The 12518-nt window shown below is 35.5% G+C and overlaps 1 protein-coding gene across 1 annotated transcript; it reads left to right on the top strand.

Moving 5' to 3' along the window:
- Positions 1 to 4470: 4470 nt before the first annotated feature.
- LOC127434687 (neuritin-like) lies at positions 4471 to 11642 on the top strand. Its single transcript, XM_051687602.1, has 3 exons — positions 4471 to 4832; positions 7695 to 7839; positions 9953 to 11642. Exons 1-3 carry the CDS (start codon positions 4778 to 4780, stop codon positions 10179 to 10181), a joined length of 429 nt encoding a protein of 142 aa, XP_051543562.1. The 5' UTR covers positions 4471 to 4777; the 3' UTR covers positions 10182 to 11642.
- Positions 11643 to 12518: the final 876 nt, after the last annotated feature.

The raw sequence follows: 12518 nt of genomic DNA, 5'->3' as shown, positions 1-12518 counted from the left end.
CCATGAAGTGTATTTTGCTAATTCAAACTAAAAATAAATGTTGAGCAGAAAGCAGTTTAAGATGGATGGAATATTGTTTGTTATGTATACTGCAAATCTTCACTTACACATCATACCAACGCCTCACAGCATGACATCACCTCATAATTTCAACCCTGCATAAACCATTATGTAAATTATATGGAACAACATAATGGAAAGTATTTAAATCAGCTGGCTGGTAAGGTATATGGTTTGCTTAAAGTCAACATGAGATGCTGTTCACAGCCCATTTTACTTCTGTAATCTGACAGGATATTCACAAAGAAAAAATATATGGGACTTAATTTTGTGCATCAGGAATTGATTGGATCATAAAAAGTTGGTGTTACACACAAGAATGAAGCCAGATGGTTGGAGGGGAGGGACTGAAAAGAAGCCTTCATAATATCATCGGGAGACTATTAAAAAAAATGTAAACATTTAAAAATCTCAGATTTTGAGAATAAAACTGTAATATTTTGTGAACAAAGTCAAAATTCTGAGAATAAACTTGTAGCATTATTAGATTAAAGTTGTAATATTTTGAGAATAAAGTCAAAATTACAAGATTTTTACAAGCATTGCGAGAATACAATCGTAATATTTTGAGAATAGGTCGTAATAAATTAAGATCAAAGTGTTGTGTTGGACAACAGCAAAGTGGAGCTTCGGGGTCTTTGGATACAGAAAACACCATTAACCAGGGAGATAACACTGCCTGTGCAACTTTGTTGTCAAGTTTGCCGAGCTGAATTTGTGGAAGTTTTTGCGAGCTCTCTGTTCATGAAGAGGTGTGCATTAGTACAGGAGGTTTACACTCAAGTGAAGCAAAACACAACTGGAACAATTGGAATTATATACGTAGGTCTATCTCTTGACATTGTATGTCGTAACATCCCCTCAGTTATAGTATTGTTATATAACACAGACTAAGCATCACCCACACTGAGCGGGACTGTGCGAATGTCTGTTTGGTAATTTTTCCTGAATACATTTATTTTCCTGCATAACTGCTGCAGTGTCTGAATACTAATTATAACTCTGTGCCAATGCGTCAAATGACCAAGGATTTGTTTATTGCTAAATCACATCCTAAAGTATGATTTTCCTAAATCCTCCACATCCATCTCTTGCATTAATGAAGCTGCTGGCTCATCGTCCATTCTGTTGTTGGGATGATGCGCTGTTTAATAATGTGATTTTGTTCCCTCTAAATAGTTCTACTTTATTCTCAAAATGTTGCGACTTTACTCTCAGAATGCTACAACTTTATTCTTTAAACTTTATGACTATATTCTCGTAAAAGGCATGTTATGAGATTATTCTTAAAACATTCCAACTTTATTCTCATAATACTATGAATTTATTCTCAAAATATTTGGACTTTTTTCTCGAAAACTTTAGATTTTTTTTTATTTTAAATGTGGAACTAAAATGCCGTCATACTATTTAGCCCGAGATGGAGCTCTTATATTAAAATAAATGGGAGGAATTGGAACGCCCAGTATGGCGGATGTAGAAAATGAAGTTGCGCCACAGAGTTAAAAGAGCCAATTACCTTTTAGATACAGACTCTGTCAGTCAACTCGAGAACTTGCATACACATTAGCTGGACCAGTCTGAAAAATAGCATCTGAGCTAAAGAAGCATAACTTGTGATACTATTGTTGTCAGATTTTACTGTTGATTTTAAATGTTCTTTGATTGAAATCTTGACCAACCGTTTTCTTTAGATTTTGGTCATTCCCCATTCAAGTATATAGGAGCTGTACTTTTATGCCACTTGTATCTATAGAAAATAACTGCCTGGGATTGTTCCAAAAATGGTTGCCAAGTGGACTGACTTGCCTCGAAAGGGAATTTTTGTCAACTAAAAAGGAAAGTGGATTCAGAGGTTAAGCAAGTGATAACATTGTAATAAAAGATTATGAAGACAAACACGATAAGACCAGAAATGTGCATTAAAAAGTAAACAGGGTCTATTTTGATTTCATGTCACAAGAAAACCATCAATGACCTCCATTTGTTCTTACATTTTAATGAATGAAAAAATGTGTCCACTGTTCATTCACTGATTTGTGATATTCAATTATATATTGAAGGATTCGGTTTTGAAATATTTGTAATGTTTCTTAGACCCTTAATTTTGCTTAACAAAGACAAAATCTGCCTGGCTATTTATTTCAAGAAAGAGAGGAAAACTCCTCTGTTGACACAATGGTTGCTATAGCTCATTCATTTCACTCCCTCCATATTAATGAGACATGCCATGGTTTAGATAGCTCACTCTACTGCATCAACGCTTCTGGAATACACCCTCTCTCTCTTTCTCCTCTCAATATCAGTCTCCCCTGCTTTCCTCAAGCCCTCCCCACACCCACCTGAATGAGTCACCATGGAAAACCTCTCAAGCTACCGAGTAATTGGTGGGAGGATGGGAACAAACACATTAAACAGGGATTCCCCAATGCTTGCCACAACTGCTGTCGAAATGACAGTTCACTTAACTACGTTTTTATATGGGCTGACAATTCACTCAGGAGTTTTGAGCTCTCTCCAATACTCACTGTCTAATATTATTATTGCAAGGTGAAATATTTGCTTTTCTCTAATCAAAGTAATCATGCTACCAAAGATGATGCACACCTCCGCCACAAGATGGAGACAACACATGCTTAAAATCATGCTATTGTTTAGAATCCCATAGTAGCATTCACACGAGAGAAACTGAGCCGGTGATTTTGCAGCCCTTCTCCCTACATTGCAACACACCATGCGGGCATTTCTTTGCCTCAACATTTAGTTATGCAGCTGTTCATTTTTCTTTACAGTTTTCATGCAAAGGCATGAATTTATATACACTTGTTTGTCTGAAAATTATGTCTGAACCTAACCCTACCATGACAATTCAATAAAGTATAGCGTCCATCACCCCTTTAGTGACCCTGTAATGCTGAATTGCACAAGTCATCCATACAATGACAGAAGAATTTTCGATCAGATTGTGAACAGTCCTTAGGGCATCGGTCTCCTGGGTTCTGAATATAGTATGGACTCTGAATGAACTGTCAAGGGACCTAATTACTCAGCAGTGAGTAGCACACAGTTTCTCCTCACTAGTCGGATTCTCCTTCAGCTAGAATGCCCTAGGTAACTTTTTAGTATTCTTCTCCTGAAGTCAGTCTCTAAAAAAAAATTAAATAAATTGGTCTTCATCAATACTCAGAACTCATTGGTTGGCTACAGTTTCTGCTGACGTCAGCAGGGTAAGGACATTTTTTGTCAGTGATCTAGACATCACTACTTTTTTCTCAGTCTTGAAGTAATTCAGTCCCTGCCAGTATGAAATGACTCATCTTTTTTATATTTTATATAGATTATTTTCAGGAACACTTCCAAAGAATAACTACATTGTAAGTACACGCAGTTCATTTTTTTTTTATCACTCTGTACTCTAAATACTCAGTAACTTTCCTCCTCGTAAGAGCATTGAATGAACTTCTTTATAAAAGGAAGCCTAAATGTACTAAACTGGGCCACCACTGGGGTGGTATCCTCAATGGGACCTTTTTGAGCCTCTAGTTTGTTATAAATAGTTTACGACATTACGATATTACGACATTATAACATGTTTATAACCAATGTTGATAACTCATTTTGGGTTCCGGTACATTTTTGTACCATATGGACCTATTGTGCACCCTTAAACATTTGCACGGTTTGCTCTTTGGGGAATAGCCATCCTTTTTTTCTGAAAAAGTGTATGCACTTCATGACTTCATGACTTCAACATGACTTTAACAATCAAAATAATTTGGTTTAAAGATCAAAATAATTTGGTTTAATGTGGGGATATGAGTTATTTTAGATGATAAAATTTCTTCTTCTGAGCCAATGTAAAGCTTCTATGGAAAACACCAAAATTTCTACATTAAGAAACCAACCAAGTCTGTTCTGTTTACCTTAACTCACCTCCTAAAGGCCTTGATGACCTTCCCAGAGTGCTTAAGTAGTCAACAAATCATCAATAGTGTTTAGAGCTGCTGTAATAAAACGGAAAATAAAATGTTGGAACTTCATCAATCAGGCCGTGTTATTGCTCCAACGGAATCAGTGTGGTCCAGTGTCATGTTTCCATTGATTATCTCATAATTCCATAATTTATTTATATCATATGTATTGAATCAAGGTCATGTTATTTTGAAAGACTCTGGCCCTCAAGTACTCTCAAGTGGTGATAAAGACTCATGCATCCTCAATCCCATCACATGCAAACCCAATCTAACAAACCTATCAGCACTTGTATCCATACATTTGGGTCACGGGTATGCGTGCAGACTTCATTGCATGAGGGTGGATAGGTGAGACCACCAGAGAGCACATATATGCGGACGTCTCCGCAATCCCTAAAATGCCAGTACAGTGTGAGAGGGGGGAGAAGGGGGCCAGCTCGGTCTAGCAAATGAGAAAATAGAGAAGTGGGGAGTCCGACGGTGAATTTTACGTCAAGCATGAGATGTGGGCGTGAAGCAGGGAGAGAAAAAACACGAGGCATTGCCGCCTTCTCTTAATGGGGTGCACCATTTCACTTCTCTGCGCCTCACCGCACGCGTAAAAGACGACAGGAAAAATCACTAATAGTTTCCGAATAGCTGCGTTAACTAAACGGCGATGTTCAACGCTCAGATTTGGCTGTCTTTTCCCCTCGCAAATATCTAAAATTGGCATATACTCCAATGGTTTTATTGGACGTAGGATGGGATTAACTTTGACCGGAAGATATATTTCATTGTTTCTTGCTGTTCAAATAGGTAAGTCGATTTATTTCAGTTGCATATTTTGGGATGGGATGACTTTCCCTTTTAATCCCATTTTTCTTGTCATTATATATAAGTATAACGGAATACATATGATTTTTAATTAATGGCACGCTGAAGCCTTTGGCAGTGGTCCTATACATTACATCATACGTGCCTTTTCGTTGTCTATTTAAAATGTGTATGTTGGCACAATCTAAATTGTCCCATGTTACTGTCCCGAATGCGATAAAAGGCTTGTAACTGGCTCTGTGGCTTCAAATGGGAAATTACACATTTATTTACTCTAAAGTCCTTCAACTGTGCATGTTGGAGATCATTCGGAAAAAATAAAGCGCCAGTAGCCTAAATCTTACGGAACAAGTTTGTGAAAGCTTGGGACCGCACGATCCTCTCCGTAATAAATGATTCAAATCCCAATCTAGAACAATAATGGTGACCAGAATTTGCGACTATGTGTTTTACGAGTAAATGCATTCAAATGTAGTAGGCTACTTGCTGTTGTTTCTCCCGAAGATTGAGTTTCAGAGAAGAGTTATGTACGGTCCCATGTGTTCAGGACATTTACAGTCTGCCAATAGATAAACTCAAATATAATTTTCCGTTAATTGCATTCAGAAATAGCTGGGATGCATTTGTTGTTTTAAACTTAATTTAATAGCCTATTTACAACATACCAAGCCACGTTAAAATTGCATTCTTATTATTTTTGTTTTAAATGGGTTGTAGGTCACTGAAACGAACATTTCAGATGCATTTCAGTGCATTGCGTTGAAATTAATAGCTATGAATTTTGCGAGTGTTAAAAACACTGGTGTCTTAACCTTGGTGAACTCCATTAATTTGCCATAAACCCCTTCCCGACTTCACTGGACAGATTAAGCGGTGCCAGGTGGACACCGGTACTGCTGACAGGGTCTAGTAAGGCGGTCGTGACCACTAGTAGGATAGGTGAGTCTATAGATGCTCAGTTGTTTCTAAATATAGATCATAGCGCTTGCCACGCAAAATATTTAATAATTCAATGTTCGTTCACCACGGTGCCTTTTCTGACTTTTAATGATTTTAAAAGAGTATTGGAATGCATTTTAGTTCTGAAATCATCCACTCCCCTAGAACACGTTTTTCGAGAGCTGTTTGAACGATTGTGTGAAGAGCATGGTTGCATTTGGCATCCTCATATCCGCCATGTTGAAGTCTGAAAATTTCGATTATTTCGTTCAAAAAATATACTGACGTCGAAATAGGCAAGAGAGGGTCTAATAATACAAGGCAGCGCATGTATGCATTTATTTGTACTCAGTAGGATATGTCGTGGGAATTCTGATGACAATGTCTTGATCAATAAGAGCCTTAGAAGAAAAGGGCGATCTGTCCCGAATATCATAATTATAGATAGATATTTCCTAATGTAAGCCTTATGTGCGGTTTTACTTAACCATTCTATAACTAGAATCAATAGTATCCTGATATATTGTATTATAGCTAATAATCGTATATGTGCTTTATCAATCCATTATTGTGTGTCATATTGCTGTGATGCATTTTTATTTATTCTGTGGGCGATACGGCTGCACGAAATGACTGCTTGCTTCAGCTGAATGGATTTTTACGGTTTAAGAAAAAAAAATCACAAACGTGAATGCACTCATGTAAATATATATATATATATATATATATATATATATATATATATATATATATATATATATATTCACGGTTGTGATTTTTTTCTTTATATATATATATATATATATATATATATATATATATATATATATATATATATATATATATATTCGTTTTGCATTTAATGTATCATATAATATATATTTCATATTATGCATGTCGGCTAATAGAATATAGGGATATATAGAATGCAATACATGCAACAATGTAGGGTCATGTAGCATGTAATGTATGTAATATAATGTAGGGGCATAGCTTATAGTGCATATACTGGACACGTTTGCAATGCATAATTTAGGCACATATAGTATGTAATGCATATTATTTAATGTAATTTTAATTTATTATACCATATAGGTGGTTAATCTAGAAAAGGGGCGTGTGCATCTTGCTAATTTATCATGGCCAACAGGCAGAGGTTCGCAACTATTTGAACAATTGACAAAATTCTGTTGCTTAACGAACCCGAGAAGCCACTGGCGTTTATGGGTCGTTTAGCAACAAGATCAGTTGATCAAGGTGTGACCTCCCACTCCAACACACACACACACACACACACACACACACACACACACACACACACACACACACACACAGACATAACATGCGAAGGTAATGCATCCATGTCCAAATCTTATTATTTTCCCCAAAAGATCTGTCATCAAAAAAGAGACTCATTTGTAGATGTGTAAAGAAAGAGGAGGGGTAATACAAATCACTCAGAATGAAAATCTCACCACACACAAGCCCACATACCCCCACCCCCGTGTAAACCATTACATCATCGTTTGTCCACACGCGCCACCCTCATGCTTTACACACACATTATCCTGTTGAAGTGTCTCGTGTCTTAAAAATCGTTTCGACTTCAACTCGACTTTTTGATTTAATTTATTTTTTTAATTCAATAATTTATTCGACCATTTTCTTTCTTTCTTTCTTTTTTTAATGTTTTTAAAAAAAAAAAAATATAAAAAAAATATATATATATATATATATATATATATATATATATATATATATATATATATATATATTATATATATATATTTTAAACCGAACGAACAAAAATTCCGGATAAGACAGTCAAATTAAATCAAAATGATTTTTTGAAACGTTTAAAACAATTTTTCATCAAAGGTTTGACAATCATTTCTCTTTTTCCAGCCTATTTGCTGCAGGCGGTTCGAGCGGCTGGGAAATGTGACACAGTATTCAAAGGTTTCTCGAACTGCCTGCTTCGACTGGGAGAGAACATGGCCAACTATCCACAGGAGCTGGACGAGAAGGAAAACCTTCAGACCATCTGCACGTAAGGGAAAAAGCAAACACACAACAGAAGATGAAATATGTGTGTGTGTGTGAGAGAGAGAGAGAGAGAGAGAGAGAGAGAGAGAGAGAGAGAGAGAGAGAGAGAGAGAGAGAGAGAGAGGGGGAAACAGCTAAAGGAGCCAGATGGCATCAGGGCCCCCTTGTTTAATTCGACAGCTCTATGAACAGAAATAGACCCGTGCTGCCAGTATGAGCGTTAATGCGCTGCTGCACTATTCACATTTCACCAGTTAATTACAATCAGATGAACCATATCTACACGCCAAGGCCAAAGGTCAACATCCATAATTGGATCAGATCGGGAGGCAGTGCGTTATTATTGCAAGAGATACGCCCTCTAAAATAACGGGTCCTTTTTTTTTTTTTTTTTTTTTTTAGCAGTGATTGAGCGAATCGAACTAGAAATCATAACAGTTTATTATCACAGTGCTTGCAAGGCAGCAACATTTTATACAATTAATTCTGCTCAAACCACTAGTATAATTCTTATTTTATAATTTTAAGAAATTTGAGATTAAAGTTTGAACATCTCCATTTGACTTACAATGTTTGAATGTTCACTACTCATTATATAACCAAAAAGCGATGCATGCCGTCATTGTAGTTTGTGATTATGAATTGCAATTGGTCTCCTTGCATTTATTTGTAGGCTATACTAAATTGTGATAGGTCTTTCTTTCTCAAATCTATTTTTACTACAGCCGCCTTTATGCACAGCAAAGTGTTGATTCTTGTGCACAGCCAACAGAAAACACGGCTACTCTATTCCATTCTATTCTATTCTATTCTATTCTATTCTATTCTATTCTATTCTATTCAGATTTGCACACAAGTCTATATGTAGATGTAAGGCTTAGTATGAGGGTGTGTTCCTGAAATAAATTAATAAATAATGGATTTGAGAGTGTAATAGAGGAAGGGGGTGGGGCGCAGGAGGGGAAGAGAGAGAGAGAGAGAGAGAGAGAGAGAGATGGGCAGGGCACTAGAAACCACGTGATGTGGAGACTTTCCTTTTGGAGCCGCATTACAACTCGGGTTTCCCTCGTGCCCTCTCTCCTCCTTCACGTACACGAGGACATACAGTAGCCAGCAGGATTCATGCATCCTAAATTAAGGGATGTCTGTATAAATATGATCAAGTTAGTGTTTCTTCTAAATGTATTGTCACATGAAAATTCATGTATATATATTATATTATTAATAATATTATTATTATTGTTAATTTTTTTTGCAAGTGCAATTTCTTGTGAACAACATTTATCTCTTTGTTTTGGAAATATATAAATTGAATACTAAATGTTTAAATAATCAGAATAACCATATTTAGATTCAGTTCAAATTGGTTCAAACAGTCCAAACTTAATGTTTATGCATACAGGTTATTTTAACGTAGCCTGTATTATTTCAAATAAAATTTAAACGGAAGTTTAAAGCAGTTAAGTACTTAATAAATGCATTTTTGACATGGTATATTAATGTGTCTAAGCAGAAACTGTGGCGTTTTCCAAATAAATGCACAGCAGTAATTGGACCCACGAATTAAACTGACTGGTTTCCAGTTTTTGGGAAAATAAATAAATAAATAAATAAATTTCAAGATCAAATGAGAAATGACTGTTTTCACTGCTAAAACACAAAATAGATAAATTATTATTTTTGACCACAAACCAGCTTCACACTGTACATTAGGCATATTATTGCGTATTTAAATTAGTAAGTGGCCTATATATGGAAATATATTCTGGGAAGGTTAGTTTATGGTTATAAAAATAACCATCAGAGAATGTTCTGTTTAAGTTCTGTTTAGACTTTCCCACAAAAACCTCCCTGCAACGTTCTGTGAACGTTAGTTTATTGTAATCATCATCATTATTATTTTTTTTTAAATTAGAGAATATTCTTTATAAGTTCCGTTTTAAAGAGAACGTTCAAGGAACATTAGAATGTGCCTCCCCCCAAAAAACTGCCTGTACTGCCAAAACTCTTTGTTATTAAGACACTGTTATAATTCATTATAACAATTTTATAATGGTAACATGAAATGCTCCAGACATGAATAATGAGTTGTGGATGTTTTACTGTGTGATTTGCAGTTACTGGGATGATTTCCATTCATGTGCGACCACTGCTCTGGCAGACTGTCAGGAGGGAGCCACAGATCTGTGGGAGAAGCTGAAAAAAGAGTCCAGAAATCTGGACTTCCGCGGCAGCCTGTTTGAACTGTGTGCGGGCGGGAACGGCGCGAGCCGATCAACGGTTCCGTTGGGCTTAACGCTGATCCTAACGGCACTGTCTGCTCTCGTGACGTGGCTTCAGTTTTAACCCACGGGAAAAGAAGAAAACACAAAACAACGAAAATAAGAAAGAAAAGAGAAGAGTGGAAAAAGACAAGAATACAAAAAAAAAAAAGAAAAAAAAAAAAGAAAAAAGAATAATGACGGTCAAAATTCATCCTCACACAAATGGATTTCTATATTTCATCTGGAGAAAAAGACATTTTTTTGCAAGAGACAATGGCAAGACGAAGTCTACTGGGAATGTTCAAGCACATTTGCCTGACTCTGGGTCGATTTCATGAAATATTTATCAGATATTGAGTTGAAATGACGGCCTGAATTTCTGAAAGGTCCTGGTTAGAATCGTAGTATTTTATAACATTACCGTCTGTTATGAATGAATTATTACTGTAGGCTTTTCACATTCCTAATGACCATCATGCTTATAAAGATAGGAAATATTTTCCCATCAGTCAAACTAGACAAGAATTGACATTGTTTTCAGACCTATGTTAGTTTCTATATTCTATTGGTCAATTTTTAGTTTTCATTTATCAAATTTATTTACTCAAGCCAAGTATATGAGTGATGTGTGAGGGGGTTGAATGTTTTGCTGACCCACCAATCCAGAACAAAATAATCACAATGGTAATAATATAAATAATACTAATAATTCTACTACCAATAATAAAGAAACCTCAGGAATGACTACAGGTATATATTTAGAGGAATACAGGAATGTATGAAAGCAGAGGGAATTTTTAGAGATTTTATTGAGAGAAAAATAAATAAAAAGTACTCAAGCATGTTAAATATAGCCAGGACAAGGCTGTGAGATGAGTCCACTGTTGCCATTCTTTTCCAGAATTCTATTCTATTCACAATAGAAAATCTATTCTATTCCATTCTGAGAAGATTTGTCTATTTCCATGTAGGACACATTCAAGTATAAAGGTAACACTTTACATTACAGTGTCAGTGTTACACGTGACATAGGCTATTACAACGTGTATTTAGAAGCAAGCAGCTCCAAAAGAAATGACACATTAAGTACAAGTACTTTATGATTATTACGCAGTACTAACGTATGTAATTACACAGTAATAATACTGCAATGTAAAGTGAGGCCAGTATTTCTCCCGACAGTACATTAGCACGACAATATCCGGACCTTGATATGACTAGTTGGATGAAGTGAATTTTGCTAGCTTTATTTGATGTTGCCAAGGCATAGACCACTTTCACTGCCTTCAAAAGATGTGTATTTTGTTTGTTTGTTTGTTTGTTTGTTTGTTTGTTTGTTCGTTTGTTCGTTTCTGGGGATGTTGCATATGAAACACCTGAATATTCAAAATCATACAAGTAAATAAGAGATTTATGTGAATTGAAAAAGAGAGATACTTTAACAGAAACCGTTTTAAAACAGATTATACAGGTATATCAAATAGACTGCTAAAAAGAGGAATTGAAAAAGTATGAAATAAAAACAGTTACTGTTTGAAAGAGATTTGTGTCGTTTTTATTGATGTATAGCCTTTGTGGTGATTACATTGTCTATTATTTATATCTAATATATCCCTTGTTACTTATCTAATGAACTAGCTGATATAAAGGGATAAATAATAGATCATTATCCAACTAAAATAATATAAAATATCTCACGGTGTAGTAGAATGAGTGCATCCCGGTTCAATACACGTCTTGTCTTTCTCTTCTAGCACCATACGCACGTGTACGAGCACGCAAGCGCGCACACAGGCGAGACTGTCGAGTGAAGACGTATTGTTTTATTATTAATGCGGTGGCAGAGAGAGTCATTTCATATTGATTCTCCCGCACTCAGCGCATTTTTGCTGCATATAAGACCAATACCGACGGCAACATGATTGAAAAAGGATAGTCGAGGGAAATCTCCAGTATTTATTTTATAAATATATTTTACATACATATATGCATTTTATATATATATATATATATATATATATATATATATATATATATATATATATATATATATATATATAAAGTAGATAAAAATAATGCATTTTAACCTGGTTATTATTCAAGTTGCAATAAAAATGCATTAAATATGACAGTTTGAGATTCTAAATAAAATGTGAGTGTTCTTTTTTGCTTAGTTATTTAGTATAGCTTTTCTAGAAATCCATTTATATCAGACATTTGAAATAACTCTGTTTGACAGATTCGGAAATAAACAGGCTTATTTATTTGGACCAGTCGCAAAATGAGCACTACTGGAGGTGTGAGACGGCATGAATGGGAGTGAAGTCCCGGAACATCATGCCTCGTTTTTATGCTCGTTTTTGGGTTTGAAAATGAGATTGGATTTCATTCCTGCTGTCGCTGGAAGGGGGATGACGAG

The sequence above is a fragment of the Myxocyprinus asiaticus genome, chromosome 44, assembly GCF_019703515.2.
Source record: "Myxocyprinus asiaticus isolate MX2 ecotype Aquarium Trade chromosome 44, UBuf_Myxa_2, whole genome shotgun sequence".
NCBI classification, from domain to species: domain Eukaryota; kingdom Metazoa; phylum Chordata; class Actinopteri; order Cypriniformes; family Catostomidae; genus Myxocyprinus; species Myxocyprinus asiaticus.
Note: the sequence above shows the minus strand (reverse complement) of the source record. Positions and strands in the feature narration are given on the sequence as shown.

Excerpts from the sequence above, each read along its gene's own strand:
- LOC127434687 (XM_051687602.1), top strand. The coding sequence starts at position 4,778 with ATGGGATTAACTTTGACCGGAAGATATATTTCATTGTTTCTTGCTGTT. Across the intron at positions 4,833-7,694 it reads GTTTCTTGCTGTTCAAATAG|CCTATTTGCTGCAGGCGGTT; the intron begins GTAAGTCGATTT and ends CTCTTTTTCCAG. Across the intron at positions 7,840-9,952 it reads AACCTTCAGACCATCTGCAC|TTACTGGGATGATTTCCATT; the intron begins GTAAGGGAAAAA and ends TGTGATTTGCAG.